We start from the raw sequence: 15,455 nt of genomic DNA, 5'->3' as shown, positions 1-15,455 counted from the left end.
ATCATAAAGCTACAAGTTGTTTTCAAGCTCAATCGAGTCAAAAATGAAACTACAAGTTAATTCCAATTTAAAACAACCGAAAATGAAGCTACAAGTAATTTTCAGTTTCAAACGAGTCTGGAATGAAGCTACAAGTTGTTTCCAACTTCAATCTAGTCAATCATAAAGCTACAAGTTGTTTTCAAGCTCAATCGAGTCAAAAATGAAACTACAAGTTAATTCCAATTTAAAACAACCGAAAATGAAGCTACAAGTAATTTTCAGTTTCAAACGACTCTGGAATGAAGCTACAAGTTGTTTCCATCTTCAATCTAGTCAATAATAAAGCTACAAGTTGATTTCAAGCTCAAACGAGTCAAGAATGAAACTACAAGTTGATTCCAATTTCAAACAACCAAAAATGAAACTACAAGTTGTTTTCAACTTCAAACGATTCTGGAATGAATCTACAATTTGTTTCCAACTTTAATCTAGTCAATAATAAAGCTACAAGTTGATTTCAAGGTCAAACGAGTCAAGAATGAAACTACAAGTTGATTCCAATTTCAAACAACCAAAAATGAAACTACAAGTTGTTTTCAACTTCAAACGAGTCTGGAATGAAGCTACAAGTTGTTTCCAACTTCAATCTAGTTAATAATAAAGCTACAAGTTGATTTCAAGCTCAAACGAGTCAAGAATGAAACTACAAGTTGATTCCAATTTGAAACAACCAAAAATGAAACTACATGTTGTTTTCAATTTCAAACGTGTTTGGAATTAGACTACAACTTGTTTCCAACTTCAATCTAGTCAATAATGAAGCTAAAAGTTGTTTTCGGGATCAAACGAGTCAAGAATGAAACTACAAGTTGATTCCAATTTCAAACAACCGAAAATGAAGCTACAAGTAATTTTCAGTTTCAAACGAGTCTGGAATGAAGCTACAAGTTGTTTCCAACTTCAATCTAGTCAATCATAAAGCTACAAGTTGTTTTCAAGCTCAATCGAGTCAAAAATGAAACTACAAGTTAATTCCAATTTAAAACAACCGAAAATGAAGCTACAAGTAATTTTCAGTTTCAAACGAGTCTGGAATGAAGCTACAAGTTGTTTCCAACTTTAATCTAGTCAATAATAAAGCTACAAGTTGTTTTCAAGCTCAAACGCGTCGAGAATGAAACTACAAGTTGATTCCAATTTCAAACAACCAAAAATGAAACTACAAGTTGTTTTCAACTTCAAACGAGTCTGGAATGAAGCTACAAGTTGTTTCCAACTTCAATCTAGTCAATAATAAAGCTACAAGTTGATTTCAAGCTCAAACGAGTCAAGAATGAAACTACAAGTTGATTCCAATTTCAAACAACTGGAAATGAAGCTACAAGTTGTTTTCAACTTCAAACGAGTCTGGAATGAAGCTACAAGTTGTTTCCAACTTCAATCTAGTCAATCATAAAGCTACAAGTTGTTTTCAAGCTCAATCGAGTCAAAAATGAAACTACAAGTTAATTCCAATTTAAAACAACCGAAAATGAAGCTACAAGTAATTTTCAGTTTCAAACGAGTCTGGAATGAAGCTACAAGTTGTTTCCAACTTCAATCTAGTCAATAATAAAGCTACAAGTTGTTTTCAAGCTCAAACGAGTCAAGAATGAAACTACAAGTTGATTCCAATTTCAAACAACCAAAAATGAAACTACAAGTTGTTTTCAACTTCAAACGAGTCTGGAATTAAGCTACAAGTTGTTTCCAACTTCAATCTAGTCAATAATAAAGCTACAAGTTGATTTCTAGCTCAAACGAGTCAAGAATGAAACTACAAGTTGATTCCAATTTCAAACAACCAAAAATGAAACTACAAATTGTTTTCAACTTCAAACGAGTCTGGAATGAAGCTACAAGTTGTTTCCAACTTCAATCTAGTCAATAATAAAGCTACAAGTTGATTTCAAGCTCAAACGAGTCAAGAATGAAACTACAAGTTGATTCCAATTTCAAACAACCAAAAATGAAACTACAAGTTGTTTTCAACTTCAAATGAGTCTGGAATTAAGCTGCAAGTTGTTTCCAACTTCAATCTAGTCAATAATGAAGCTCCAAGTGGTTTACAAGCTCAAACGATTCAAAAATAATACTACAATTTGATTCCAATTTCAAACAACCAAAAATGAATCTACAAGTTGTTTTCAATTTCAAACGAGTTTCGAATTAAATTACAACTTGTTTCCAACTTCAATCTGGTCAATAATGAAGCTACAAGATGTTTTCGGGCTCAACGAGTCAAGAATGAAAGTACAAGTTGATTCATATTTCAAACAACCAAAAATGAAGCTACAAGTTATTTCCAACTTCAATCTAGTCAATAATGAAGCTAAAAATTGTTTCCGTGCACAAACGAGTCAAGAATGAAACTACAAGTTGATTTCAATTTCAAACAACCGAAAATGAAGCTAAAAGTAATTTTGAGTTTCAAACGAGTCTGGAATGAAGCCACAAGTTGTTTCCAACTTCAATCTAGTCAATAATAAAGCTACAAGTTGATTTCAAGCTCAAACGAGTCAAGAATAAAACTACAAGTTGATTCCAATTTCAAACAACCGAAAATGAAGCTACAAGTAATTTTCAATTTCAAACGAGTCTGGAATGAAGCTACAAGTTGTTTCCAACTTCAATCTAGTCAATCATAAAGCTACAAGTTGTTTTCAAGCTCAATCGAGTCAAAAATGAAACTACAAGTTAATTCGAATTTAAAACAACCGAAAATGAAGCTACAAGTAATTTTCAGTTTCAAACGACTCTGGAATGAAGCTACAAGTTGTTTCCATCTTCAATCTAGTCAATAATAAAGCTACAAGTTGATTTCAAGCTCAAACGAGTCAAGAATGAAACTACAAGTTGATTCCAATTTCAAACAACCAAAAATGAAGCTACAAGTTATTTCCAACTTCAATCTAGTCAAGAATGAAAGTACAAGTTGATTCATATTTCAAAAAACCAAAAATGAAGTTACAAGTTGTTTCCAACTTCAATCTAGTCAATAATGAAGCTAAAAATTGTTTCCGTGCACAAACGAGTCAAGAATGAAACTACAAGTTGATTTCAATTTCAAACAACCGAAAATGAAGCTAAAAGTAATTTTGAGTTTCAAACGAGTCTGGAATGAAGCTACAAGTTGTTTCCAACTTCAATCTAGTCAATAATAAAGCTACAAGTTGATTTCAAGCTCAAACGAGTCAAGAATAAAACTACAAGTTGATTCCAATTTCAAACAACCGAAAATGAAGCTACAAGTAATTTTCAGTTTCAAACGAGTCTGGAATGAAGCTACAAGTTGTTTCCAACTTCAATCTAGTCAATCATAAAGCTACAAGTTGTTTTCAAGCTCAATCGAGTCAAAAATGAAACTACAAGTTAATTCCAATTTAAAACAACCGAAAATGAAGCTACAAGTAATTTTCAGTTTCAAATGACTCTGGAATGAAGCTACAAGTTGTTTCCATCTTCAATCTAGTCAATAATAAAGCTACAAGTTGATTTCAAGCTCAAACGAGTCAAGAATGAAACTACAAGTTGATTCCAATTTCAAACAACCAAAAATGAAACTACAAGTTGTTTTCAACTTCAAACGAGTCTGGAATGAAGCTCCAAGTTGTTTCCAACTTCAATCTAGTAAATAATAAAGCTACAAGTTGATTTCAAGCTCAAACGAGTCAAGAATGAAACTACAAGTTGATTCCAATTTCAAACAACCAAAAATGAAACTACAAGTTGTTTTTAACTTCAAACGATTATGGAATGAATCTACAATTTGTTTCCAACTTTAATCTAGTCAATAATAAAGCTACAAGTTGATTTCAAGGTCAAACGAGTCAAGAATGAAACTACAAGTTGATTCCAATTTCAAACAACCGAAAATGAAGCTACAAGTAATTTTCAGTTTCAAACGAGTCTGGAATGAAGCTACAAGTTGTTTCCAACTTCAATCTAGTCAATCATAAAGCTACAAGTTGTTTTCAAGCTTAATCGAGTCAAAAATGAAACCACAAGTTAATTCCAATTTAAAACAACCGAAAATGAAGCTACAAGTAATTTTCAGTTTCAAACGAGTCTGGAATGAAGCTACAAGTTGTTTCCAACTTTAATCTAGTCAATAATAAAGCTACAAGTTGTTTTCAAGCTCAAACGCGTCGAGAATGAAACTAAAAGTTGATTCCAATTTCAAACAACCAAAAATGAAACTACAAGTTGTTTTCAACTTCAAACGAGTCTGGAATGAAGCTACAAGTTGTTTCCAACTTCAATCTAGTGCATAATAAAGCTACAAGTTGATTTCAAGCTCAAACGAGTCAAGAATGAAACTACAAGTTGATTCCAATTTCAAACAACTGGAAATGAAGCTACAAGTTGTTTTCAACTTCAAACGAGTCTGGAATGAAGCTACAAGTTGTTTCCAACTTCAATCTAGTCAATCATAAAGCTACAAGTTGTTTTCAAGCTCAATCGAGTCAAAAATGAAACTACAAGTTAATTCCAATTTAAAACAACCGAAAATGAAGCTACAAGTAATTTTCAGTTTCAAACGAGTCTGGAATGAAGCTACAAGTTGTTTCTGTTAGTATTGGTGTCCTAGAGACAATGCTATTGTGTTCTATTGTAGACATTTATGGATTATGTTATATTGATTATTGAATAAATATTTATTATGTCCTCATTTACTGCGTAATAAATTGAAAGCGTAATAAATGTCCTTGGAATATTATATGTAATTCTATATCTCTAAGTACGTGACTTAGAAATGAGATTATGAGAATAATATCAATATTCCTAAATGTCCCTAGTCGAGTATCATTGTTAAGGGACAATAATGATGCATTAAGACTAGTATGTTTGTTGACTGATGATCACATCTCATTGATCATAGGTATAGTGATGCTAAAGTCAAGAACATAAGTGCATGTATCGAAACATGGCACTGGAATGACCCACCGTGAGATTTTACATGTTAATAAGTGTCATTGGAAATTCTCACTGTGATAATGATGTAATGATCCTCTGACTTGATATCATTATATTTCTATATGAGAATTAATATACTTTGGTTGCACTAAAAGTTGCCTTTGACCGGGTGATGATGAAATGTACATTGGGTATATTATGAATCGTATGAGAAATATGAATGATCTAGAAAGGATTTAACCCTCCTATTTTAGGAGTGATATTATTGGCCTCTTGATTGAGTGAGACTATAAAATGCATGGCCGTGCTCAAATATTGATTTGTTTAATAGTCTACTCATTGATCAAGGAAATTCGGATTAGACGATGAAGAGGATGACACAATACATGCCTTGAGTCTGATCTATAATATAAGGTTAAAGGGATTATATTACATTGTACATTATTCACAAAAGGTTTAATTGAATCACCAATTATTATTATTACTTGGGTAGCAATGATGTATTACTAGATGCCGCTCATTGTTTATAATTTTATTATTGGATATTAAAATTATTGCCAACGTAATAATAACCTAAAGGGTCACACACTTTGAACGTTTAAAGGAGTTTTAATTTAAATTCTGAATTTAAATTAAATGATTAAGTTCGAAATAAATTATTTAATTGAGCCAGTCTTAATTAAGTAATAGAATTTCGAATTTAATATTAAAACCAAAATCGGATTAGGTTTGGAGAAGCCCAAATCCGATTAGGGTTTGGCCCATCTATCTCTCTTCCCTATAAATACATAATGATGTATTGTTTTAGGGTTAAGTAACATAAAATTCGTTTTATTATAAAACCCTAGCAGCTCTACATCAAGAGAGGCTAGAGAGAGAGAGAGGGGCTGCATTCGGCTAGTACCGGCTCCGGTGATCTTTGGCGATCAGACGTTCGTGTGGACTGCTTAGAGACGCGATCCTTAGACGAGGGCTGCGTGGTGATTGCTTGTTCCGGACCTCCATCTTTCGCTAACGTAAAGCTTCAACAAGGTATTATTTCGTATCTCCATGATCAGCCGTTCTTTATAGATGGATCCTCGGGTTAGGGTTTCGGATTTTTTTTTATTTTACGTCGATTATCCGCTGTGTTTGGAACCCCGAAACCCAATAGTGGCATCAGAGCTACGTCTATAAGGGGCTGATTTGGTTACGTGTTTACAAGTATTCGATGCATGTATGCATGTTTTATGAATCTGCCTTTATATGGTTTTGAGATGTGTTGATTATAACATGCTATATTGATCATATATGATTCTGTTATGTTAAATATAGTGATATGATGATACTAGCATGATTATGATTTGCCATGACTGATCAATATGCGATTTGTATGTTCTGCATATGATGTGTTGTTTATATAATGATATAAACTGTTTATTAAGATGGTGTATGGACATGATCTGGTCACTGGGGAACGATCAGTATGTATATGATACATGCTTCTGAAACTGCATATGATGCAGTAGTGGCAGAAGGTAACAGATATGATCTGTTGTTCCGAAATTGATGATTTTTGTATAGCACTTGTATTCAGGAATCAAAAATTTCCGAGCTGCCTGGGGCTGCCGCCCCCGGACCCCGCCCGGTGGCTGCCGCCCCCGGACCCCCGCCCGGTGGCTGCCGCCCCCGGACCCCCGCCCAGGGGCTGCCGCCCCCGGACCCCCGCTTTGTATGGTTATGTGTTCTTATTTGTTTACTTGAGCATGGTGCTGGTTATGGCCTTAAGGACCCCTAGTTTAATGTTTTTGGTTTTGGTTGTATAAATACGACTTGCATGTCGTGATATTTATTCTTGTAATTTTAAATCTCGAATGTAACTCGAGTTTTCTCATGTAAGTACATTAGAATAGGTTGTATTCAATTATTCATTGTAATGTACTTGAAGATTGAAGGATGATCCACAAGGAGGGGCAATCAAGGAGCATGAAGACTTGTAATAGTTATACATCTTCACCATAGATTGACCTAGATTCTTTCATTAGCTTGAAAGAATCATATAGGATAAAGGCCATAACCATGCACGTTTACATACTGCACTTTACATATATGATGCATGAGATGATGATATGTATGCGTAGTTATAGAGATGCATGCTTAATTAGATTAAGATGTATGTATTCGATACGACACCCATGCCATGCTTGTTTAAACAAGATAAAATCTGTAACGACTCAAGATTTTAAAAAGGAATACAACGATCATGAGATTCTCGTGTTTATGAAACACGGAATTAATTATGGATTTTCGATATTCAATGAGAGGAAGATTCCGTCGGATTTGGGGTTTTTAAGTATAGCCGTTGTGCCAACACCTCAGGTCGGGTTTTCAACCAATCAAAGAGTATTGATTTGAAATATTTGATTCAAGGAAAAATTGAGGATCTCTTTATGACAGGATCATGGTCGTTTTAATAAAATCCCTAATTAAAATATTAAGTTAATCAGATGCCTTCCAATGATTAATACTCGTCAAGATCTAGATTGAAAGAAGTAGGTTTGCCAAAGCAAAGTGCTTTAATCAATCATGGGAAGACGTGATAAGTAAATGTACTTAGTTATTGAATTATTGGATCTAACTTAACTAAACCATCACAATAGGATTGTGGGTTTAGAGGCATGAAGTTTGGTGAGATTTATTACATAAATATGTGCAAAGGGTTGCTCCACCAAACTATCCAAGAGTTATATTTGATATAATTGACAAATGTTGTCTACCTAAATAGTCATGTTTTGAGAGTATTAGCCCACGCTAACTTAAAACATGGATGAAATATGGATCTTGGCTCACTAGAAAGATTTGCAGAAATGCTTTCCGAATTAATAGTTAGGGCTATTGATTTGAACAAAATAGTGGGAGATATATATTTTGAATATATATTTATAATCACTTGAACATAATTTAATAAACATCTGTAGACTAATTTATCTTATGCATTTGAAAATATTGTAGATATCCAATGGCAAATAATTCAAACAACTTCTCTGTACGATCAGTCCTTGAGAAGGACAAGCTGACAGGAACCAACTTCCTTGACTGGCAAAGGAATTTGAGGATTGTCCTCAAACAAGAGCGCAAGCTCTATGTCATAGATATTCCTCGCCCTACACCTCTCGCTGAAGGATCAACCCGTGCTCAGCATACTGCTTATCAGAAGCATATCGATGATGACACGGATGTTCAATGTCTCATGTTAGCGACCATGAGTGCTGAACTTCAGAAACAACATGAGAATATGGATTCTTATGATATGATTGAGCACCTTAAGCGTATGTTTGAGGGACAGGCTCGTCAGGAGAGGTTTGATACTTTCAAATCTTTGAATGCTTGTAAGCAGGGTGAACGTGATCCGGTAGGACCGCATGTTCTGAAGATGATAGGGTATATTGATTATCTTGAAAAATTGGGTGCCCCGATTGGTCCTGAGCACCAAATTGATCTGATCTTGCAATCTCTAAACAATAACTATTCTCAGTTTGTAATGAATTACAATATGAATGAGATAAACAAGAACCCCGCCGAATTGTTGGCAATGTTGAAAACTGCTGAAACCAACATTCAGAAGGTGTCCCCTACTCCCATATTGATGGTGAATAAGGGGAAGGCCAAAGGAAAGGGTAAATGGAAAGGCAAGAAGAAGATGGGATCTAATTCTAATGCCAATCCGAAACCTGGTCCGACTAAGGCCTTGAAACCGAAAGGTGGTGTTCAGAAGGATGGTGATTGTCACTATTGCAAGAAACCAGGTCATTGGAAGAGGAACTGTCATGCTTATTTGGAGGATCTGAAGAAGAAGAAGGCTGCTGCCGCTTCTGATTCAGGTATTTATGTTATAGAAGTCAATTTGTCTACTTCAACATCTTGGGTATTAGATACTGGATGTGGTTCTCACATTTGTGTTAATGTGCAGGAACTACAGGGAAGTAGGCCATTGGCAAAGGGAGAAGTCGACCTACGAGTTGGCAATGGAGCAAAAGTTGCTGCTATAGCTGTAGGGACTTATCATTTATCGTTGCCCACTGGGCTTATTTTAGAACTTGAGAATTGTTTTTACGTGCCTGCAATTTGCAGAAACATTATTTCAGTTTCTTGTTTGGACAAGATAGGTTTTGCTTTTTCAATTCAGAACAATAGTTGTTCCTTTTCTTTGAATAATGTTACCTATGGGGTTGCACGTTTATTTAACGGTTTATATGTTCTTGACTTGGATACTCCCATCTATAATGTGAATAATAAACGACTTAAAACTGATGACTCAAATAAAACATACCTCTGGCACTGTCGTTTAGGCCATATAAATGAGAAGCGCATTTCCAAGTTACATAAGGATGGATACTTGGATAAGTTTGATTTTGAATCATATGAAGCATGCGAACCATGTCTCATTGGAAAAATGACTAAAGCACCTTTCACTGGACAAGGTGAAAGGGCCACTGAGAGATTGGAACTAATACATAGTGATGTATGTGGTCCAATGCGAACTATGGCAAGAGGTGGCTTTTACTACTTCATAACATTTACTGATGATTTCAGTAGATATGGATATGTGTATCTTATGAAGAATAAATCCGATTCTTTTGAAAAGTTCAAAGAGTACAAAGCTGAAGTAGAAAAGCAAACTACCAAAAGTATTAAGACTCTACGATCAGATCGTGGAGGTGAATACTTAAGCCAAGAATTTAAGAATTTCTTAAAAGAGTGTGGTATTGTATCACAACTTACTCCTCCTGGAACACCACAATGGAATGGAGTTTCCGAGAGGAGGAATCGTACCTTGTTGGACATGGTGCGATCAATGATGAGTCATGCAGATCTTCCAATTAGTTTTTGGGGCTATGCCCTAGAGACGGCTGCCTATACACTTAACCGAGTTCCTACTAAAACGGTCCAGAACACTCCATATGAGATATGGACTGAGAAACGACATAGCATGTCATTTATGAAAATTTGGGGATGTGAGGCGTTTGTGAAACGTCAAAATTCTGACAAGCTAGGACCTAAGTCTGATAAATGTAATTTTGTGGGATACCCAATTGAAACAAGAGGTTATTCATTCTATAATCCTTCTGAGAACAAAGTGTTTGTTGCTCGAACCGCTGTGTTTCTTGAAAGAGAGATGCTTTCTAAGAAAAACAGTGGGAGGATAATAGATCTCGATGAAGTTCGAGAACCACATGATAACATTGAACCAGAGCAGGAACCTGAGCAGGATGTACATCAAAATACTGAGAGTAATCCTGTTCCGGAAACACAGGTTGTTCGTAGATCTAGTAGGGTTCGCCATGAGCCAGAGAGATATTATGGTTTTCTCTTGACTCAAACTGGTGATGTGATGCTTATGGATAATGATGAGCCTCTAACCTACAAAGATGCTAAGAACACTCCAGATTCCAAGAGATGGCTTGATGCCATGAAATCTGAGATGGATTCCATGTATGAAAACCAAGTATGGACTTTGGTTGATTTACCCGAGGGAGTTAAACCTATCGAGTGTAAATGGGTTTTCAAAAAGAAAACCGACATGGATGGAAATGTTCAGACCTATAAGGCACGACTAGTTGCAAAAGGTTTCAGACAGATTCATGGTATTGACTATGATGAAACCTTCTCACCAGTTGCTATGGTCAAATCCATCAGGATTTTGCTTGCAATAGCTGCTTACTATGACTACGAAATCTGGCAGATGGATGTCAAAACCGCCTTCTTGAATGGAAGCCTAGAAGAGGATGTGTATATGACACAACCTGAAGGTTTTGTCGATCCGAGATTTCCCAAAATGGTTTGTAAGTTGCGACGATCTATATACGGATTGAAGCAAGCCTCAAGGAGATGGAATATTCGTTTTGATGAAACAGTCAAAGAGTTTGGCTTCATTCAAAATGAAGATGAGCCTTGTGTTTACAAGAAAGTGAGTGGGAGCCATGTGGCATTCCTAGTGCTATATGTGGATGACATATTACTAATGGGGAATGACATACCTTCTTTACAGGCTGTTAAGACTTGGTTGAGCAAAAATTTCTCGATGAAAGACTTGGGCGATGCGACCTATATATTAGGGATCAGGATCTATAGAGATAGACCAAGAAGACTAATCGGCCTAAGTCAGAGTACATACATTGATAAGGTATTGCATCGATTTGGGATGCAAGAGGCAAAAAGAGGATACGTCCCAATGTCTCACGGGATATTGATCTCGAAAGAAAACAGTCCGAAATCATTGGATGATAAGGACCGTATGAGCAAAGTTCCATATGCTTCGGCAATTGGTTCCATAATGTATGCAATGATATGTACTCGTCCTGATGTCTCGTATGCCTTGAGCATGACGAGTAGATACCAGTCTAATCCAGGTGAAGGTCACTGGACGGCAGTCAAGAATATTCTTAAGTACCTAAAGAGGACTAAAGATCAATTCTTGGTATATGGAGGAGAAGAGAAACTAGTTGTAAAAGGTTACACAGATGCTAGTTTCCAAACAGACAAAGATGATTCGATCTCTCAGTCTGGCTTTGTATTTTGTCTAAATGGAGGTGCTGTTAGTTGGAAAAGTTCAAAGCAAGAGACGGTTGCCGATTCTACAATGGAGGCTGAGTATATAGCTGCTTGTGAAGCAGCCAAGGAAGCTGTTTGGATCAGAAAATTTCTTACAGGACTTGATGTGGTTCCTTCAGTATCAGATCCGATAGATTTGTACTGTGACAATAATGGAGCCATTTCACAGGCTAAGGAACCCCGATCACATTCCCGCACTAAGCATATACTCAGACGATACCACCTGCTCCGAGAGATTAATACTCGAGGGGATATACATATATGTAAAGTGCATACAGATGATAACATTGCAGATCCACTGACCAAGGCTTTGTCGCAGCAGAAGCACGAAGGTCATACTAGTTCCATGGGTATTAGATACATCAGAGATTGGCTCTAGTACAAGTGGGAGATTGTTAGTATTGGTGTCCTAGAGACAATGCTATTGTGTTCTATTGTAGACATTTATGGATTATGTTATATTGATTATTGAATAAATATTTATTATGTCCTCATTTACTGCGTAATAAATTGAAAGCGTAATAAATGTCCTTGGAATATTATATGTAATTCTATATCTCTAAGTACGTGACTTAGAAATGAGATTATGAGAATAATATCAATATTCCTAAATGTCCCTAGTCGAGTATCATTGTTAAGGGACAATAATGATGCATTAAGACTAGTATGTTTGTTGACTGATGATCACATCTCATTGATCATAGGTATAGTGATGCTAAAGTCAAGAACATAAGTGCATGTATCGAAACATGGCACTGGAATGACCCACCGTGAGATTTTACATGTTAATAAGTGTCATTGGAAATTCTCACTGTGATAATGATGTAATGATCCTCTGACTTGATATCATTATATTTCTATATGAGAATTAATATACTTTGGTTGCACTAAAAGTTGCCTTTGACCGGGTGATGATGAAATGTACATTGGGTATATTATGAATCGTATGAGAAATATGAATGATCTAGAAAGGATTTAACCCTCCTATTTTAGGAGTGATATTATTGGCCTCTTGATTGAGTGAGACTATAAAATGCATGGCCGTGCTCAAATATTGATTTGTTTAATAGTCTACTCATTGATCAAGGAAATTCGGATTAGACGATGAAGAGGATGACACAATACATGCCTTGAGTCTGATCTATAATATAAGGTTAAAGGGATTATATTACATTGTACATTATTCACAAAAGGTTTAATTGAATCACCAATTATTATTATTACTTGGGTAGCAATGATGTATTACTAGATGCCGCTCATTGTTTATGGTCACACACTTTGAACGTTTAAAGGAGTTTTAATTTAAATTCTGAATTTAAATTAAATGATTAAGTTCGAAATAAATTATTTAATTGAGCCAGTCTTAATTAAGTAATAGAATTTCGAATTTAATATTAAAACCAAAATCGGATTAGGTTTGGAGAAGCCCAAATCCGATTAGGGTTTGGCCCATCTATCTCTCTTCCCTATAAATACATAATGATGTATTGTTTTAGGGTTAAGTAACATAAAATTCGTTTTATTATAAAACCCTAGCAGCTCTACATCAAGAGAGGCTAGAGAGAGAGAGAGAGGGGCTGCATTCGGCTAGTACCGGCTCCGGTGATCTTTGGCGATCAGACGTTCGTGTGGACTGCTTAGAGACGCGATCCTTAGACGAGGGCTGCGTGGTGATTGCTTGTTCCGGACCTCCATCTTTCGCTAACGTAAAGCTTCAACAAGGTATTATTTCGTATCTCCATGATCAGCCGTTCTTTATAGATGGATCCTCGGGTTAGGGTTTCGGATTTTTTTTATTTTACGTCGATTATCCGCTGTGTTTGGAACCCCGAAACCCAATAGTTTCCAACTTCAATCTAGTCAATAATAAAGCTACAAGTTGTTTTCAAGCTCAAACGGGTCAAGAATGAAACTACAAGTTGATTCCAATTTCAAACAACCAAAAATGAAACTACAAGTTGTTTTCAACTTCAAACGAGTCTGGAATTAAGCTACAAGTTGTTTCCAACTTCAATCTAGTCAATAATAAAGCTACAAGTTGATTTCAAGCTCAAACGAGTCAAGAATGAACTACAAGTTGATTCCAATTTCAAACAACCAAAAATGAAACTACAAATTGTTTTCAACTTCAAACGAGTCTGGAATGAAGCTACAAGTTGTTTCCAACTTCAATCTAGTCAATAATAAAGCTACAAGTTGATTTCAAGCTCAAACGAGTCAAGAATGAAACTACAAGTTGATTCCAATTTCAAACAATGAAAAATGAAACTACAAGTTGTTTTCAACTTCAAATGAGTCTGGAATTAAGCTGCAAGTTGTTTCCAACTTCAATCTAGTCAATAATGAAGCTCCAAGTGGTTTACAAGCTCAAACGATTCAAAAATAATACTACAATTTGATTCCAATTTCAAACAACCAAAAATGAATCTACAAGTTGTTTTCAATTTCAAACGAGTTTGGAATTAAATTACAACTTGTTCCAACTTCAATCTGGTCAATAATGAAGCTACAAGATGTTTTTCGGGCTCAACGAGTCAAGAATGAAATTACAAGTTGATTCATATTTCAACAACCAAAAATGAAGCTACAAGTTATTTCCAACTTCAATCTAGTCAATAACGAAGCTAAAAATTGTTTCCGTGCACAAACGAGTCAAGAATGAAACTACAAGTTGATTTCAATTTCAAACAACCGAAAATGAAGCTAAAAGTATTTTTAATTTCAACGAGTCTGGAATGAAGCTACAAGTTGTTTCCAACTCAATCTAGTCAATCATAAAGCAACAAGTTGTTTTCAAGCTCAATCGAGTCAAAATGAAACTACAAGTTAATTCCAATTTAAAACAACCGAAAATGAAGCTACAAGTAATTTTCAGTTTCAAACGAGTCTGGAATGAAGCTACAAGTTGTTTCCAACTTCAATCTAGCCAATAATAAAGCTACGAGTTGATTCAAGCTCAAACGAGTCAAGAATGAAACTACAAGTTGATTCCAATTCAAACAACCAAAAATGAAACTACAAGTTGTTTTCACCTCCAACGAGTCTGGAAGCTACAAGTTGTTTTTTCCAACTTCAATCTAGTAAATAATAAAGCTACAAGTTGATTTCAAACTCAAACGAGTCAAGAATGAAACTACAAGTTGATTCCAATTTCAACCAAACCAAAATGAAACTACAAGTTGTTTTCAACTTCAACGATCTGGAATGAATCTACATTTGTTTCCAACTTTAATCTAGTCAATAATAAAGCTACAAGTTGATTTCAAGCTCAAACGAGTCAAGAATGAAACTACAAGTTGATTCCAATTTCAACAACCCAAAATGAAACTACAAGTTGTTTTCAACTTCAAACGAGTCTGGAATGAAGCTACAAGTGTTTCCAACTTCAACTAGTCAATAATAAAGCTACAAGTTGAATTTCAAGCTCAAACGAGTCAAGAATGAAACTACAAGTTGATTCCAATTTGAAACAACCAAAATGAAACTACATGTTGTTTTCAATTCAACGTGTTTGGAATTAGACTACAACTGTTTCCAACTTCAATCTAGTCAATAATGAAGCTAAAAGTTGTTTTCGGGCTCAAACGAGTCAAGAATGAAACTAAGTTGATCCAATTTCAAACAACCGAAAATGAAGCTACAAGTAATTTTCCTTTTCAAACGAGTCTGGAATGAAGCTACAAGTTGTTTCCAACTTGAATCTAGTCAATCATAAAGCTACAAGTTGTTTTCAAGCTCAATCGAGTCAAAAATGAAACTACAAGTTAATTCCAATTTAAAACCACCGAAAATGAAGCTACAAGTAATTTTCAGTTTCAAACGAGTCTGGAATGAAGCTACAATTGTTTTCCAACTTCAATCTAGTCGAGAGTTTATATGATTCTTTGATAGAAAGAAATCACAAAAGGGTATGTTGCTGCCATTTT

General features: G+C 35.2%; 1 protein-coding gene across 1 annotated transcript; it reads left to right on the top strand.

Moving 5' to 3' along the window:
• The first annotated feature begins 7,633 nt into the window (after nt 1-7,633).
• On the top strand, nt 7,634-9,289 carry LOC135150808 (uncharacterized). Its single transcript, XM_064087997.1, has 2 exons — nt 7,634-8,798; nt 8,888-9,289. The coding sequence occupies exons 1-2, from the start codon at nt 7,937-7,939 to the stop codon at nt 8,902-8,904; spliced, it is 879 nt and encodes a 292-aa protein (XP_063944067.1). The 5' UTR covers nt 7,634-7,936; the 3' UTR covers nt 8,905-9,289.
• The last annotated feature ends 6,166 nt before the right edge of the window (nt 9,290-15,455 follow it).

This window comes from Daucus carota, chromosome 1, assembly GCF_001625215.2.
Source record: "Daucus carota subsp. sativus chromosome 1, DH1 v3.0, whole genome shotgun sequence".
In the NCBI taxonomy this organism is placed as follows: Eukaryota; Viridiplantae; Streptophyta; class Magnoliopsida; order Apiales; family Apiaceae; genus Daucus; species Daucus carota.
This window is presented reverse-complemented; position numbering and strand designations above follow the sequence as displayed.

What these genes read in the sequence shown, in the direction of transcription:
- LOC135150808 (XM_064087997.1), top strand. Translation starts at nt 7,937, where the DNA reads ATGGCAAATAATTCAAACAACTTCTCTGTACGATCAGTCCTTGAGAAG.